The sequence below is a fragment of the Eulemur rufifrons genome, chromosome 30 (assembly GCF_041146395.1).
Source record: "Eulemur rufifrons isolate Redbay chromosome 30, OSU_ERuf_1, whole genome shotgun sequence".
Taxonomy (NCBI): Eukaryota; Metazoa; Chordata; class Mammalia; order Primates; family Lemuridae; genus Eulemur; species Eulemur rufifrons.
The window spans coordinates 68,587,486-68,606,575 of NC_091012.1; the positions used below are offsets into that span (position 1 = coordinate 68,587,486).

Here is a 19,090-nt window from a genome sequence, read left to right on the forward strand (position 1 = left end):
GCTGCTTTCTTACTAGCAGACAGAAAGCTTCACACCTGTGGGCTGCTGCAATCATGATAATGAACATTCTGTTCAGAAGGGGAGCATTTGTTCTCTTTCCCAGTAGTCGTTACCCCAACACTGGGAAGTTAATGCATTCATTTATTCTTTCTTAGATAAATAGGATTAAATTCAGAATGAAGCAAGAAGCAGTCTTATTCAGTCTGTGCTTTGCATGATTTTCAGGGTCTGCACAGTTCCAGCTGTGTAAACATGATTGCAGAACTTAGGTATTGTCTAATGGGGGAAGCTTGCAATTTGGGAGAGGCACACCATAGTTGGGCTGGAGCCAGACATTCTTCCACCCACTTCAGTCCACACCCTGCGGGGTCGGCTTGCTCAGCTCCTAGAGTCAGAAGTGAAGATGGGGCAGCTGGAGTTAATTACGCTGTTTTATAGCGTCTTATCAGTAGGGGATGAGAACTAGGCAAGGGCTAAGAAAATCTAAAGTCATATCCTCAAAGATGCTCCAGTTATGGCAGTAGGAAAGAAAGAAATGGAAGACATTTGACAAAATAAGGAAGCCCGAAATATTAAGTATGACAAGAAAAAATACAATAAAATATCTATTGAAACTGTAGCTGCATTCATATTTCAGTTGATTATTTTCATGCCCACTGGAAGCCAGGGCAGAGAAATATTGTATTGATTGGAAAGACTGATTTATTCTCTATGATATCTGGACTCAGTTTTGTTCTTGAGATTTGTTTAAATAATAAGTAGCTAAATAATGCTAAAGACTTCTAACATATGAGCATTATCATTATGGAAGCAAATGTGATTTCTCCATAACAAATGCAAATATTACAGATAATCAAATTCCTTTGTCCCCACCCCCTACTCACGATTATGTACAAAGTTGGCTGCACTCAGTTGAATCTGAGATCTAGTAATTGTTCTCTCTCTCTAAAGAGGAATGTGGGCATACGTATTCCTGAGTTTCAAAGTATGGGATTTCTGATGAGATAGCAGGTTTTGTTTAATGATTCAGATTCTCCGGGTTATTCTTGGGGGAGGGTCATTGATAGTTAACCATAATGGATTCCCACTGGATGTGAATGTTGGGACATGATCCTGATCAAGGAAGAAAAGAAAGGATTATCTTTTGAATGCACTGGGATGCTACTGCATTTAGGAATAACCCAGTCAATGATATCCATTTCTGATATAGCTGACTAATGAAAAATTATTTTTCTGAGCAGCTCACTTCAAAGCAGTGTCTCTGAGACAGAATATTCTTTTATAAAATGGGAATTTCTGGATTGAGAAGAAAAGCTAGGTTGGTAGAGTACTGAGTTTGAATCATATGGAAAGTGTTCAAGAAGAGAAAGAGGAGGAAAATTCAATAAATTACTACTGTTGCAATATTGGAGTGTCAGGGAGATAAGAGACTTACTAGAGAGTTCCAGGCTATGATGTTTATATATGCATTCTTTTGTTCACTAGCTGTGGGAGCCTGAAGAGGCAGAAACATGCCTCCAGAGTACCAGCGGGGCATATGGGAACCCCCTCCATCTTCCATCATATTCAACTGTGGGGGGTGGTCCTGTCAATACCGCCCAGGTGGTGCCTCTGAAACTTGAGACTGGGATGCCTATTAGTGCTGTGCTGCATGCTGTAATTGCAGCATGCGCAGAGCATCCCATAACATTTAGCTCGTGGAGGCTTGTCTGAATCATTAGGTACAAACATTATAGGTGCCGTAATAGCACTGGAATTCCTACAACTAAAAAGGAAACACATTTGGCTTGAACTTCATTCACAATCACTTACACTTAAGCTATTGATAGTTGATTGGGATCTGTACACTGCTGGGCTTGTACCATGGGACTTCTAAGCATATTTGATGGGTGTAACAGACAGGGAGGCTGTAGATTTTGGCAAACTGCGGTTCCCATTAGTCAGGCTGACTACATCTGACACTAGAGATTCCAGTTCACCAAGATGAGGCTTACTTTTCTAGGTTTTGGCTGATGGCCCAGTGATCTTGATGTGAAGGATGGGAGATGACCAGTGTTACATTAGGCTGTGAGTTTCCAATGAGCAAATAGTTGAGTGGTTTACTGAATACCCTGTTGAGTTTTTTTGGGTAGACACAAAATTCATGGCAGCTTTTTAGAATTTGAAGGAATTGTAAGAATTGAAATTTTATTTTATATTAAATGTTAACCATTCACTCTCCTAAAAGCAAAACGTGGGCCCTTTTATAGGGTATACGGACTATGTAGTTCTACAGTTAATATTCTTCTGTTTTCCTTGTAAAGGGTGCTGGTAACATTCTGCTAAGGAAATTCCAGACACAGCTGTTTCTAATAATAGGACCCCCCCGCCCAACGCCAAACTGTTAGGCTTTCTCTGAAGGTTCTTTGGTGGGAAGGAGGAAATGCCCCAGAGAACAGACTTTTTCCATATTGGTGGATTTTCTGGCAGAGACTTAGCCATCACTGTTGTCTCTGATTGCCTCCCTGTAGCTTTCTTGGAGGTTTCTAAGCAGAAAGGTTTGCTTTGATGAGGAAAGGCCACAAAACTAAAGGAAGAGAGATGAGGTCTGTATTAAATGGGAAGATGTGAGTATATTTTGGCCATGGCAGAGATAAGTTGAACACTATGGAATGGAGACAAGGGAGTTGAGAAGAAAAATGGGAATTAATTAATGAAAGTACTTATTATTTATAGGTTGGAATAAAAGGTTCATCGAACTCCAGGGGAACCTTTCTTTATGCAATGCCTGTGAATATGTTGAAAAATTTTTAAAGGCAATTCCATCTTAAATACACTGGGGGAGCTGACAACATGCAGTTCATGGATTATTCTTTCTAGTGCATAATCAATCTACTATTTCCCTGTCCTGAAAAATCTTCAGGGTGTGGTCAGGAGAAAGTAAACAAAACAGATTTCGGAAGACTTCCTCTCAGGAGGATTCAAGAGCTTCCTTAAATAAAGGCAAGATATGAACATCACCTTTTACTTTCCTAACAATCTTTCTGAGAGCCACCTTGAAAATTTTTTGGTTTCTTCACAGTTCCCAAGTAATTTCCAAAACATTTGGAGACTATGATTAGTTTTACTTTTAAAAATTAAAGTCAGTTTGTGCTAAAAAAAATAATCATCTGGACAGTCTGTGTCTAGTTGGGTGGTGCAGAGCTCTTGGTATCAATCTTCATTCCCTCTGTAAACACACATGACCAGAAGGGAAGGCTGTTATTAATGGTAATGCAGACCAGAAAAAAGGGTATTATTTTCAGTCTGTTGAACAGTACAAAAATGCTTCTCAAGCACTGTGTTCAGATGTTTCTTTTTATTAGCTGTCACACAAGGAATTAGACTCATTTCAAACAGTTCGTTTCCCCAGTCTTGTCTCCGTAAAATCATTACTCATGAGTGGTTTCTTTGTTGAAATATCGCTGACCTCCCATATTGGAACGGACAACAGGGTGTTAAAAATATAAACTTTTCAGTTTGCATAAACTCTGGAAGAAGGGGGACAAAGATTCCCCAGGAGAATAAAACCATTCGTCAATGTCCTTGTTTGTTAGTGTCCTATAAGCATCTTATCCAGGAAGCTATGTCAGCATTACAATTCTGTGCCGACTCTGCATGTGTGTATGTGTGTGTGTGTGTGTGTGTGTGTGAGAGAGAGAGAGAGATTAACAGAAGAGAGCTCTTTGAATGCCAGTAGGAGGTTTTAAAATATAATTGTGCATCTGCCCCACTCTCTTCTCCTTTCCAACCTTTTTCTACCCCTCCTCCTGTCACCGACTGATCCAGGGCCATTAGGATAGATAAAGGAGTTTTGCCATGTCTTAATATATGAGCAGATGATGATTCTTAGCTCTTCAGCTAGGTGCCGTTTGCATTTTGCCAAACCTGATTATTTTATCTGCAGTTTTAATAATAAGCCAGATTATTTGCTGTTCACTAACTGATAAAAGCAAATGAAAAAAGATTGCAAAGTAGAATTAAGAGGATAAGAAAACTCTAGGGGCCAAAGAAGGCTTTTTCTTTAATTAATAATTTCCATTTACTCTTAGAATATTTTTATGCTAGAGTCCAACATCTTATATTAAACAAGTGCAGATCCTCCCTCTTGGAACTGCCAAATTGAAATCTCAGAGAATGGAAATCATGCAGGCTTGAATGAAGCTTCATATTCTCTACTCCCAGTATTGTCTTGCTCTCTATACACAGAAGTAGACTCCTCATGGCTTTTTCCACCACAGCATGGCATTCCTTTGTTAGCCCCTGCATGCTTCACAGACCCAGTCATGAAATATTGGTATTTTAACCAACAAGGGGAAAATACAATAAAATTAGAGTTCAGGAGATGCAATGTTTTGGAAAGACAGATTACTCTAAGGGTGTAAAGATGTATGATCTGCAGATGAAAAGAGCATTTAAATTTACCAGCCTGGTTTTCAGTAATCTTTTGATTTGTCTGTTGTTTTAATTTGTGAAAAGAAATGACTATTAAGAATGATGAGGACTGGTGGTGGTGATAGTGATATATATGTTTGTATGTGTGTGTGTGTATATATGTGTGTGTGTGTGTGTGTATATATATATAGAGAGAGAGAGAGAGAGAGAATTTTTGTGGCCACAATCCAGGCTTACTATACATCAGCTCCTACATAGATTTTTCAAGAGCTATGGCAGAATGTCTTAACTCAGGTCATTTCAACTGGAGAGCCTTCTGCTACTCTTATATGCAAAGGCTTGAGCCAACTCAGAAAAAGTCCTCACAGCTGTGGCCCAATAGATTCCAAGACTTCCCTGATGCTTCAGATGGAAGAGCCATTCTCTCTATCAGAGAAGAGTTGGGCAAGCTAGTGGCCAGGGTGTCATACTGGAATTTCCATGTGCTGAAGATGTAATGGATATTTTCTTCCTAATAAGAACATGGGGACAAGTATAGGGTGCCTTCAAATTAAGTTTCCTGAAAGAATAGATTAATTGGCCTCTCTTCTGAATTTGTGTAACTGCTTTTGAGGCAACACCCCCCAAAAATATAGCTTGCTTTCTCCTAGTATGATTAATTGGACAACTGGTGAAAGAATAATTCTAAGTAAATTTTAAGGAAAAGAGCAAAAGAATAAAACTGAGCATTGTCCATGAAAGATGGATGATGACAAGTAAACATAGAAGGTGGCATTTGATCCCTTGAATTTTGGTATTCATTATTCATAGTTATTATTCATAAATTCCAACACAAATGTTAGGCCTGCACCCCAGTGACACATTTGCATTTTATTTTAAGTTGATTTCTACCTGGTTTTGTAAACAAAGATTTAATGGTTTGGATTGTCTCTCACTCTTCCTCTGTTGCTATAGCTTGTCTTTTTCATATACAGTACTGGCTTCTAGCCCTTTCACACCCTTTATCTCCATAATCCATCTCACTCCCCTACCCAGGATTTTCCTCGCTCTCTCTCATGCTCTCTCTGTGTCTCTCTTTCTCAGTGTTTTAGGAAGAAAGATTTCTAACATGGAAAAGTAATATTTGAATAGATTCCCCCAAGGCAATCAATTTACTTTTAATTTGTCTGGAACTAAGCTTTTCTTTGTTGAAAAGAGGAAGGATTAAAACTGCTGTAAAATTTATTAGCTTCCAGGAAGATATTTGAAATGAATTTTTTTAATGATTGTGCTGTTTGCTGTACCCAGAAGCAGTGTCATCACAACTGCAGTATTCCAGATGGTTGCTGAAGTTACACTGAAATATCAAGATAATGTCAGATTTTGCTACCAGGCTTTTGTTGGTAACAAAGAGTCCATCCTAGGTAGCTAATAGATGTTATTATTAGGGCACTCCTATTTGCTTCCAGTGACCATTTCTAGCAATTACTAATGAGTTGATGACACAACACATACTATCCCTTTGAATCATTACAAGAGACAGAGATTGGTTTACTGGGCTCTTTTTTCAAATGTGGAAGAAGTGCTTGGAGAATTACTAATGCTGCTTCTTAGCTTCCCCACTCAGTCTCACAAATATTTTGGTAGTCAAGAACCTTTAAAAAATTTAGACGTTAGAGTTGCAACATTTTTCATTGACTCATGTATAGCATTGCCTGTTCTACAAAACTAAATGTCTTGGGACTTGACTGAAGGAAGTGTCAGTTCCTGTTAAGGGGAACACCAGCTGCTGAGTGCCTTTTTATCCATTCAACATTAAATTTTCATTAAAAAAGGGAAGATTTTTGTCTTGGCCCACGTGTTCTGTCTCTTCTCCTTTCTATACCAACCTTATTTATGCCATCCTTACTACATGTTCTCCCAGGAGATCATGACCATCATAAAAGTGGCCTTTTCACAAGCTGATGATCTGCTCGCAATTTCCTTGCTTTCCAGGAAAGAGTGAAACCAAGTTGGAGATAAGTTTAGCTTCAGAGCTACTTGTAAGTGTAATCTGAAAGGCTCTGTTTTCCCAGTGGCATAACTACCTGCAGAATGTTTCTGAATGTTTTTAATCTACATGGAGTCAAACAACTGGTTTGAACTCTTCAGAGAAGTGACTAGGTGTTAGAGGTGTCCCACGGAAATAGGCTAAGGGGCATTTTAGAATAAAACTTTCAAAAACGATCCCATGTTGCTCAGAGTTGTATCTCAGTGTTCCTCCTTTTGGGGAATAGTTCATTGTTCTTCTGTGTCACCTCATATTTACTTATAAAGATGCCTTTTCAAATGGTTTCTAAGCACCTAGATGAAGTTCAGCACTTTGTCAGATAATTTTCTCCATCATAGAAGCCAAAATACAAAGATTCCAGTCTAGTCAATCTGTGCTTATCTCAGTCACTGTCAGCACCTCTTATTTCTTAGTCTCAATTTTCCAGGCAGCCTTCTGCTTCATTTCCTTGCTCCCCATGCATCAGCACAAATGATTTATACTTATACACATCTTGAAATCTCTTCTTTATGGATTGAATTGAATTGAGCCCCAGTACAAAAATGAAAACTCCAGGAACTATTGTGATTGCCCAAATTGCAACTTGGATTGTATGACTGTACATGCCACACTCTCATCTATCATAAATATTAAATTCTCAAGCACTTATACTTCAATATGTTTTAACTTTGTCTCTTCGACCAGCTCAGCACTAAAGATTCCATTGAAGATAATTCAATTGCTTTGAATTCTGAAAGAGGCATCTTTTTAATCTATTTTCTTGTTGCACTTGGAGTAAGTGAATTTCAGGTGCATAGACTGTGAATGAGGGGAGAGGCCTGTGTGCCATTTGGCATCACAGAGGCCGAATGCTGGGTGGCACTTGCTACCCCATGCTGATCTGTCAAACGGTCCAGGAAAAGGTTGGGGCTCATCAGTCTTTTCAGCCACTCTCCCTATCTCAAGCTAAAACTAAACTTCTTTGAATTCCTACTGTTTAATCAGCCATCCTGAAAATGCCAACCTATGCTAATCAGGGTTGGCTTTTTTCTCTGCCAACCTTCTCTCTTTGGCAACATCTCTTTGCCAGTCTCAGGAACTTTGTTCCCACATCCCACCCTCACCCTTTACCCTCCCTGAAACATCTCCACCTCCACACATTTCTAGCATTCCTTACCCTATCAAAACTCCCACATCCTGGGTCCCCATCACTCAGGGATCTGCTACATGACCAAAGAAAATCTGATAATACCAATTTGGTAGTGGATCCTCTTATTTCAACAAGAATTTTTTTTTATGCATGTACGCAGATGAATGAAAAATGTGGAAATTTTTCTCTACGTTACAAGGGCTGATTTTTAGATGGTGCTTCTTCAGCAGCTGTCAGATAATACCACATAGGTGTTTTCAATCTCATTCCTTCTGCCTGCTGTCTGTCAGTCCATAGTGCTATAAGAAAGGCTGCTAACAAGCAGGAGGCTAGGAAACAGGAGAACAAAAAGAAAGTGTTAGGGAGGGACCAAAATGGAGAAAAATGCTGAAAGAAAGGGAAGAAGGGAGTGAGAAAGAGACAAGTAGCTGTTTGTAGTATAATTTGTGCTTCTTGTCACACTAGAGTGGCTACTGGATAGCTTGGTGTCATTGGTTCATGAGTCTCTAAAAATGTTTCAGCCTTCACTGGTGTTCCCTTGAATGTTTTACAGATGGAACCCCATCTTTTCTTGCTAAAATTTTCCTTCAGGACATGAATGTAAACTCCCCCAGCATTATAGTCTGGGAGGGCTCTAGGATGTTGTCATTGAGTTCTTATTAAATTTTTGCTAGATGCTTACAGATATTTTCAAATGGTATATAAATACCCAAAAGAAGCCCAGTCCTCAAGATGTCAATCACATCAAAATTAGATGAAATGTCTAAAGCCTAGCCCTAGGTAGTACTTCCTGCTCTTCTTCTTTCCTTCCTTCTTTCTTTTCCTCCTTCTTTCTTCCCTTTCTTTTCCATTTAGCCCGTTGCTACTCTGCCTGTATTGTTAAGTTACAGAACAAGATCGATGTTCTCTCTCCTGACTTTGCAGGCTTTCAAATGCTTTTAAGAACTCTTTTCTGGATGAGTCTTTCCTTTGGTAATTCCCTGGCATATTTGACTGGAGTATTAGTTTTGCCAGAAAAAGTCAGCATCTGCAGTGGGTCTAAAAGGCTCATCATAGGTCCCATTTTTGGCTTATATTTTATAGGAATTAACAACACTCTTATTTGATGCCAAGAAGCAATGCTTGCTATTTGAACAACACATTCAGCTCACAGACTAGACTCTTCTGCTTATTGTATTGTTAGTTCATCACAGTATAGGCCCCATTAGCTATTGTTAGAACAGAAAACTTGCAGGTACATGGCAAATGTATTTTCAACTGGACATCAAAGCATCTTTTTAAGATCTTTTTAAGGTCTGCACATAGTGTTCAGGGAACCACTCAGAGTCTAAGATGACACTTGACTTTAATGTGTCTCAAGTTATATATTTACTTTAGTGCCTCTGACAAAGCTACCTAGTTTACTTTGTAGGTTTCTATAGTGTTTACACTAGATAGAATTGTTATTTCCACCTTTAGGAGTTGCATCAGCGCCACAGTGTCTGGGGTGTTGACCAAGATTCATTGTTCTTTCCGTACATTTTTCATTCAATTAAATTAAACTGTTATTGACCACTTGCTATGTGCTACACTCTTTGCTAGGTTTGGTAGGTATGGAGGAAATAAGATAAATCTAGTCTTCGTTCATCTATAGCTTAAAAGCTAGCAGAAGAATATAGACATTGAACAAATTCAGTCATCCCTCAGTATCCATGGGGGATTGGTTTCCTGGACCTTCATGGATACTAAAATCTGTGCATACTCAAGCCCTGCAGTCGGCCCTGCAGAATCAGGAGGTAGGCGTGGATGTGAAAAGACGGCCCTCAGTATCTGTGAGTTTTGCATCCCACGAATACTGTATTTTTGATCTGCATTTGCTTGAAGATGCAGAAGACAGACTGTATTTATTTTTAAAATCTGCATGTAAATGGACCCGTGCAGTTCAAACCTTTGTTGTTCAAGGGTTAACTGTAATTACAAATGTGATGAGTGCTGTGAGACCTGCTTTAGTCTAAGGGATCAGGGAAGAACTCTCCAAGGAAGTGAAATTTAAGGTGAGACTTCAGGGATAATGTTTCAGTAATGAATTGTGTTTAACTGCTAGTAATAAAGACCCCCTTCCCCTAGTAAAGAAAATAAATTAATGGCTTAAATAAGAAGGAGATTTATTTTTCTTATTAAAAGAAGTTCAAGTCTGGTGAGGTGGCTTTATAATATCTTTAATAACCTAAGGTCCTATATCTTTCTATTCTGGCATCCACAGGCACATGGCTCCCATCCTTAGGGTCTTGTAAGATGCCTCATGGTAGTAAGATGCATGTTGCAGCTCCAGCCATTGTGTCTCCATTCCAGACAGGACAAAGCAGTAAAGAATAAGGACAAAATGGTCTCCCAGTTAGTCAGCTCCCCACTTTTAAGTTTTCTTGACATCCTGCTTTCATAACATTAGCCCAATCTTATGTTATATGGCCTCCTTTGTCTATAAGGGAGGCTAAGAAATGTAGGAGTTTATTTTAGCTGAGCACATCACTACCTCTAACAGAAGTGGGGCTCTGTTTCTAATTAACAGAAATAGATAAGGATATTTAACAGGCAATTAGTTATCTCTGCTTCAGATGAGTAGAAGTTAGGTATGTCAAGGGGGCGCATACTTCTCAACAGTTATGTTTTCTTGATTAGGTGCATGTGACCAATTTTAATAGCACTTAACTTCATAATCATTGCCACAGTCCCTTCCATTGTATCTCACAAAAATTGGCCCTGCTTTGGTCATAGATTTTCTTGCTCTGGGGTGATGCTGATTAAGCTAAGAAGATATATAAGAGGGCAATCCAGGAAGCTTTTCTGATTTACACATCACTTGTTTATAGGTTGTATTATAGCTGCCACTTAGAAGTAGCCAACTACTTGAGCTCTCAGGAACTGGTACTCACTTTAACTTTTCCTTTCTGCCTCATTGATTGCAGATCAGTTCTGAAGAGGAAGCACATTGCTCTTGTAACTGTAACCTTGAACTATTTTAGTGTTGGATTTTTGTCTGTGATCATTAGGATCTTTGAGTTAATACACCCGAACTCTGAATCACAGTAAAGAACTGCTAGCATTATCGAACACATCCATTGTGACTGGACATCTATACAAACCCAACAGAGTCTCTTAACTCCTCTATTCCACCAGGAATTTGAGTTTTAGCAAAGCCTGGTATGGTGTTTTCATCATTTTCTTTTATCACTTTCATTGGGACCATGGGAGGCTCTTTTTAGTGTGGAAGCACATTGTTTGCCTACATCTGAAGAGATAGCAGTTTCACATCCTGAGGACAGTAGTAATTGCTGCATAAAGTTTTGCTATTATTTGCACAAAATAACATGTTCTGGTCTTTTTCTATTTGAATTACTTCCTTATCCATCATGACTTAGTCATTACCACCACGTATGCCTCCCACACCCTCAGAAGACTGATGCTTTTAAGATTTAATATTTTTTTGCCAGAGATTTTGGAATTCTCTCCCCAAGGTCCCTAATGACAAATTGTGACCCTCAAATACTTATTACTATCTAGATTGAAGAAACTTTCTCTTTCCTCTGTGTGTGTGTGTGTGTGTGTATATATATATATATATATATATATATATATATATATATATATATTTGGCCTAAAACAATCATATCTGTTTTGAACTAAGGCATTCTCTGGCCTCAAGATTTGTGTCCCTCCTCCAAATTATGCACTCTCTCCCTCTTTTTTTCCCCCAAATTCTAGGGGCAATTTCAGAAGCATGAAAGACCAATTTGCAAATTCATCAGTCAACCCTAATCATGTATATGTTTTAATTAAAGATACCTGCATTCATTCATCTGTACATGATAATGTGTTCGTATTTCCACAACTATGTGTGGATTTTAGAATTATTAAATTTTGCTTTACCTACGTTCAGGTCAGTACTTTCAGATAAAGATGTAGCAAAGTATCAAGTCACAAATAAGCTTATAAGAGTGATCTTAGCAGGGAATTAGTGACTTTTTAGCCTCCCCCTCTTTAAGCTGGAGACAGCATCATTTTATTTTCTTTTTATTTGTACAAATTTATGGGGTACATGTGAAATTTTGTTACATGTATAATGCAGAGTGATCAAGTCAGGGTATTTACAGTTTATTTGTGATGATACAAAATGGCTCCTCTCTAGCCACATACCTCCATCGCTAGCTGCTATACTACGTGATAGGCAGCACATAACCTTTACCAGTTCTATACAATTCCAGAAGTAGTCTCTCTGATTTTTTTTACATCTACTCTGTCTTCATTGGTATCCTTTATTTTTTGAAAACTTCAAAATTTGATTTATTTATTTTTTTCTGACTACAGGGGTACAGCATGTTTTGGTTTTCTTCTAAGTGAAGTATCACAAGAATGGAAAAACAAACACCACATGTATTCATTGCTATTCTTAAGGGACTTTGTATTGTGACTTTCCACTTTTAATACACACTTAATTTATTTACTAAACTGAAGTTTTGATTTTTGAAAGGTAATTCATCTGTAGTACATTTACGAATGTAAGTTACATTGTGCTGGGCAGAGATGTTCTTCCTGCCTGTCTATATTAACAATGTTTTCTTTCATATATAAAATGGCTATAAACACTTTAAAGCTAGGTTAGATTTCATTTTAATTTTATTGACACAAATGCCATAAAGTGTTGTTTGAAACCAAAAATAATAAACAGCATCTCAGTGCCCTTGGTAAGAACTTAAGAAAATACAGGTGTCAGATCTAAGTCGGGGATGAGACATTGTGAGTAAAAGAGTCTCTTAGATTCAAGTCTTCACTTGCATGAGGTAAGAGCAGTGCATATAATAAGTTCACATAATTAATCTGAGAAAATTGCATATTATTCTAGCTCATATAGGGCTGAGGTAGGTTTAGTGAGATTGGTGGGCAGGCTTAGCCTGATTGCATTCTTGGAGGCGCTGAGTTAGTTTACCTTTTCCTTTTCCCAGACAGTGATTTTTTCATTTAAACAGTGGGTAAGCTGAAGGCAAATACTATCTTTGCAGACAGAGAAGCCTCTGAGAAGAATGAGTTCCCTGCTGTGGTCTTCCTAGATTCATAAGATCTCGGAAGTGTCTGTCTCAGGGGTTTCTGCTCTCCCTCCCTGTATGCTGGGGATCCAGGTCTCCTCATGCTGTTCATTTGAGGCAGCCTAATAGAGGGAAGGAGCACTGTACTTGGATTCAGGATGATGCATAGAGGGCATTCTCCTATTGAATGGTGTTGAAAAAAGCTGCATTTTGAAATTTAAAGACAGCCACTTAATACTAAAAACTAAAAGAAAGAAAAGCTTTGTGTTGAGCATATTGGGCAGATGCTACTTGATTGTAGTTCCCTATTATTCTGCTTTAGAAGTTGTGGGCAAGTGGGGTGTAATATCAGTCTTAAGATCAGCTGGGATTTTCTTTTCACAGCTGGTCACATGCCATGGTTTTAGGACTCAAAGGCTAAGGCCTTTATGCTTTTATGTCTTAAGTTAGGGACAAAAAGGATAGAGATGTCACATCCTTCTGGACATTTTTTACTGGCTTCTAGGGTTTTTCCGCTCTGATTTGTAGAAATGCAAATCAACTACTGAACTTTTCCCCCACCTGTACCTCCTTACTTTCTATCCCCAAACACTCACACTAATTCTTTAGACCTATTACTTGGAAAGTTATGAGATTGGCCCCAGAGGAGATCAAGAGGCAGAAACATCTTAGTGGGAAACCCTAAAGATGTGATTTCTGCTCTACTACTAGAGATATTCTGGGACCTTTTGAGGAAAGTGCTAGATTTGGAGGAAACAGATTAAAGGTGGATCAACTCTTCCACTCATACTGTTTGAGTCTACACAAAGTGTTTCCCAAGTAAGTCGTAACATGTTTCCTTTACTTTCATATTTTCAGCTTCCCAGGAACATATACATGTTGAATGATGACAGGGTATCCAATGCTAGCATTGAGAGTTTGCAAGGAAGGGGCAGAGAAAGGGCTTTGACAAACCCTTCATTTTGCAGAGGTGGCCTTGGAAGCTGATGTGGAGCTGTTTTGGAGTTTGCAGAAGCATTGTTCTATCTATGTGGAAGGCACTTGTCTTGTTGGTTATGTCACTCATTTGTTATTTGGTTCCAACTCTGCAAAATTCTGAGTGTTTCTTTCCCCCAGCACAAAAAGGGTGCTGAAAAATGTCCATCTTAAAGATAAATTGGCAAATTGTGTCCAGGTACGCTGAAGAAGTCTTATCTTTAGTTGGCTTTTAAGTAGCTTAAATGAGGTTAAGGGCAATGCCTAGAGTTGTGTTGAAATCTAGATTCAGCTTGGATTAGATCTGTGACATTTAACTGCTTCCAGTGCCTTTTCTCCAAATGATGAAGTATACAACCAATTTAACCATTACTCCTTGAGCCCTCTCCCTTGTGTCCCTTCACCAGAGAACCTTTGATGAATGAGGCAGAGCAGTATCTTGCTTTGCTATGCCATTTACTCTTTAAAAAAATAATCAAGAAGCAAATATAACACACCAAAAAATAGAAATACAAGTGTACAAGGAAGGTATATTATATATAGACTAATGTCAGGCAAGAGCATGAATTGCAGACTTCTTCCCCTGCAAAATAAGCAGTCACAGCATACATTTTCAACTTTTTTCATGCATATATGTATGTGTGTATGTGTATATATAGTTTTTGCATTATCCTAGTCTTCCCGCCTCCTCTGATCCTGCCCCAAGGTTTTCTGTAAATGTTAAGCTGCTCATATTTTGATGCATGGTGCAAAGTGATGAAAATTTTCATTAGGTCATCCTCATGTAAGAATGTAACATAAATATAAATGGATCTAGAAAACTAGGGCTATAAACCAGACACTTTGATTGAAAGTTTTCTAATAGACAGGCAGAAGTCAACCCTGGGTCCATGCTTTGGTGAAGCCTGTGTAGAAAGCCCCTCTGAGAGCCAAATTGAAGCCTTAACCCTCAACAAACTTGACCTGAAAAGAGAAAGACATGTTTCCCAATAATTATGAATTCTAACTGCTGAGATTTTTTTTCAGAGTTTAATGATCAGCATTTTATTTTTATTAGTGGTACCTAAAATAATTTTTTTATTTCAGAATATTATGGGGGTACAAATATTTTGATTACATATAATGCCTTTGCCTCGCCCAAGCCAGGACTTCAAGCTTGCTCTTCCTTCCCCCATACAGTGCCCACTGCATCCATTAGTTGTGAGTTTACCTACCTCCCACCCCCCAACCTGACCGGCACCCAGTGAATATTACTTCCATGTGAGAACCTTAGTGTTGATCATTTAGTACCAATTTGATGGTAAGTACATGTGGTGCTTGTTTTTCCATTCTTGTGATACCTCACTTTGAAGGATGGGCTGGAGCTCTATCCAGGATAATATAAGAGGTGCTCGTTCACCATGATTTTTTTGTATACATACACCACATTTTAATAATCCACTCATGAATTGACAGGCACGTGGGTTGTTTCCACATCTTTCCAATTGTGAATTGTGCTGCCATAAACATTCAAGTGCAGATGTCTTTCTTTATTATAGAATGCCTTTTGTTTCCTTTGGGTAGATGCCTAGTACTGGGATTGCTGGATCAAATGGTATTTCTATTTTTAGCTCTTTGATATATCTCCAAATTACTTTCCACAGGGGTTGTACTAATTTGCAGGCCCACCAGCAGTGTAAGAGTGTTCCAATCTCTCCACATCCACACCACCATTTGTTGTTTTGGGACTTTTTGATAAAATTCATTCTCACTGGAGTTAGGTGATATCTCATTGCGGTTTTGATTTGCATTTCCCTAATGATTAGAGATGTTGAGCACTTTTTTATATGTTTGCTGGCCTTTGGTCTGTCTTCTTTTGAAAAGTTGCCGTTCACGTCCTTTGCCCACTTTTTGATAGTGTTGTTTGATTTTTTCTTGTGAATTTTAAGTTCTATATAGATTCTTGTTATCAGCCCTTTATCGGACATGTAGCAGCTAATGAGATCTTCTACGATAGAGTTAAAGTAATCTGTGAAAGATTTCTTTATTTTAAGAAATGTTGCCCTAATAAAACTGCAGACAAAGATAAGGAAGGATGGCTAGTTGGGTCTAATTAATAATGCCCCACATATGACTGATGTGTGCATAGGGCCAATTGAAGCTTATGGGTCAGGTGGAAGGAGAAGATCTCAGTATATTCCTTCTGATGGGAAATCAAGTCATGGAAATGGCATAGTGAGGAGATTGGCTGGCAGGACTTGTGGTCAGAAAGAAGGGATGTGGTTGGTTTGCAAAGAGAGTATGATACCAATCTAAACTTAAATTAAGCCCTGTGTATCAGTGATGGGTAGGGTAGAAGGGTGGTTGGCAGTGCTATTGCTCAAAAATATGGCCGAGTCTTCTTAGATATACTGACTGTTGGATTCCCTGCCCTGCCTCCACTCTCTCTTCTGCTGAATCCAGTTTCAAACACAGGTGATTTTTAGCAGGAGCTGTTGATAAAATTGCTGACTCTCAGCACCTTGACACCCAGGATAAACTTTTTAAAAAATATATTTTTTCATCATAACGTGTTTCCCTTTAGGTTTTTTGTTTTGTCAGCAGTGGGAACAGCAACAAAAATTTTTAAAAGGGGAGTACATAGGGGAAGATCTACAGCCTTTTAAAAATCCAATTCTTCACACTTGTCCCAAAAGGCAATAAAGGACTATCTAAAAGTGCCATTTCCCAGAAGGGCCTATGGATACCTAAGAAACCAGAACACTGGGGAGTAACAATGATTCCTGGGAAAAGCTGATGAAATTGACGTGTTTTTGTTTTTGTTTTTGTTTTTTCCAAACAGATCAGAATGAAGGATTTCATTGCAGGGAGGAATGCCGGATTCTTGGCCACTCTGACAGGTGCTGGATGCCCCGGAACCCGATGCCAACTCGCTCCAAGTCCCCTGAGCACGTGAGAAACATCATCGCGCTGTCCATTGAAGCTACTGCTGCTGATGTTGAGGCTTATGACGACTGCGGCCCCACCAAACGGACTTTCGCAACCTTTGGGAAAGATGTCAGCGACCACCCGGCTGAGGAGAGGCCCACCCTGAAAGGCAAGAGGACTGTCGATGTGACCATCTGCAGCCCCAAGGTCAACAGCGCTATCCGGGAGGCGGGCAATGGCTGTGAGGCCATTAGCCCTGTCACCTCCCCCCTCCACCTTAAGAGCCCTCTGCCGACCAAGCCTTCCGTGTCTTACACCATCGCGCTGGCTCCCCCGGCCCGTGATCTGGAGCAGTATGTCAACAATGTCAACAATGGCCCTTCTCGTCCCTCTGAAGCTGAGCCCCGTGGAGCCGACAGCGAGAAAGTCATGCATGAGGTCAAGCCCATTCTGAAGGAGGGTCGCGACAAAGAGTCCCCTGGCGTGAAGCGTCTGAAGGATATCGTTCTCTAAACCAGTCTCCAGGAAGAAGAGAAAGAAACCATGCTGGCTTGCGAAGAAGCAGGAGCTGCTCATTTTAATTGCTCACCAATGGTTGGTTCTTGAGTGGCTGTATTTCAGAGCTTTCTCTAAATGTATTGTTTATAAATGACTATCATTCTGTGACAATCCCTCTCGTTTCAACAGGCAGCAGGGGTGTTCAGTTGGAGCAAATTAGCTTTGGCTTGAGTTGTTCATGGGGCCTTGATGTTGGGGAAACAGAGACAAATTCAGTTGTGAAAAGTATTATGTATTAAGTGTTTGAATTTATATATTTTTCTATGTCAAAATTATAATATAAATTACCATTGTTTGTGGAGGATTACATTAAAAAAGCAAAAAGCAAAAAAAAAAAAAAAAAGCTCTGGACACCTTTAATAAGCTCGCCACTGTTTTTTGTAGTGTAGACAAGTTAATGGTCATTTATTGTGTACTATTCATTGATTCAGTGATGTGAAATCGAGCCCCCAAAAGGTTGTTTCTGAAGCTCGAGTACTTTCCAATGCCGCTACTTTGCTGTGGACACCCCTGCTTTAAGAACCCTTTTGCTAGCTGTGCTATTGTTGTATTTGATATTGCAAATTGCTATGTGTGTGGTGATGGCAAAAGGCTTTTAAAGATTGGTGTTTTTTTTTCTTAAAAAAATAATAAAACTACAGACAAAAACAAAGCTCAAACAATTGAAACGGCAAATGAATGAGCAACACCACACGTGTAGATTGAGTACTTGGAGGATACTCACGATTTTTAACCCATGTAGTGATTGCTCACCACCTTGCGAAGTATTTTGCCTGCCTTTCAGTCTTCTGCCCAGGTCCATGGTAGATCATTGCAGAAAGTCATTTTTGGATATGCTGCTATCTAATTTGCAGTTGTCACAAATACTGTGCTGAAAGTTTTATGAGATCCATTTTTCTAATTTTCAGGCCCTGAACAGGAAAGTTGCTCCTGAAGTTATCAGTTTCCAGGCTTAGAAATTCCCTGTCTCCAATCATCTAAAACTCAAAACAACGAAATCTATTTTGAGCTCTAAATTAGCATCCCTTCAGAAACACACTTCTTGATTCAGTGTTTCCCAATCACTATTAGAATTAGACTGCAAAGCACGTCATGGGCTGGAATGGAGAACTCCATGTTGCTCTGTATCTTAGGCTTATAAATAGGGATAAAGTAAGCAGTACAAAGTGTACCTTTTGGAAAAGACAGGTAACAGGTAACAGCGTTGCTAATCCAATTACTGTGCCTCCTAAATGGAGACACTCAGACACTTGAACTCGTCTTTTTATGACTAATACTTTTTTTGATTAAAAATGTGAACAAGAAACTATTAAAATAAAAATCCTTTTGATTTAGCTAACTCTTTTTGCTGTAGGCTAGGAATATACCTTTTTTTAATTAACAAATTGTACATTCTTTTTTTTATTTTCACATTCTTCTAACTCCCCCATTCATTGTTTCTCTATTAATATTCACTAGCCAACATAGTATTCTCACAGCCTAAGAGCTCATTATTTAAAAATAAAGAAACAATGTCACCTTTGCTCTGCTTTTGTCATAAAAGAGTTGTTTCTAGAGAAACAAGTTTTGTGGTTCTGTTCTCATTTGTTTCATTTTTTTGAAATTCAAGGGTACCCAGAGAGAAAGCCTGGAGGTTAGAGCACTAGAATGCAAAAGAGGATTTATTTTCTTAAGTTTAGGTAGATAAGTCATCTTTTTAAAATGTCTTAGTTATTTTTGCCTGAGTTCCTAGCCTTATACATTACTAGGAATATTTTCTTTTATGGGAGGGAGAAGGGTTTTGAGGGTGAGGCGGGGGGTTGGGTAAGACAGTGGGGATGGGGTTAGGTAGGGGAGAACGTTTCTATAAAAGAGCCTATAGTGAAGCTACAAATCCATCCTTTTCTTATTCAGTGCTGAATACTACCTCATGCAAAATATTGGTGTGGCTGCAAATTTCCCTCTAAAACTGACACAAGTAGGGATCAATTACCATAACATCTTCATTTTGCCTTATTTCATTCTCTCTCATACACTTTT

At 38.9% G+C, this 19,090-nt stretch overlaps 1 protein-coding gene across 3 annotated transcripts in view; it reads left to right on the top strand.

The window, feature by feature from the left end:
• The window catches only part of PCDH19 (protocadherin 19), a 99,674-nt gene extending 82,648 nt beyond the window's left edge, over positions 1 to 17,026 (top strand). For all 3 annotated transcript variants that reach the window (XM_069463795.1, XM_069463796.1, XM_069463797.1), the window contains one exon: positions 16,428 to 17,026. In XM_069463795.1, coding sequence (XP_069319896.1) covers positions 16,428 to 17,026 — 599 coding nt within the window. The remainder of the gene's footprint in view (positions 1 to 16,427) is intronic.
• The last annotated feature ends 2,064 nt before the right edge of the window (positions 17,027 to 19,090 follow it).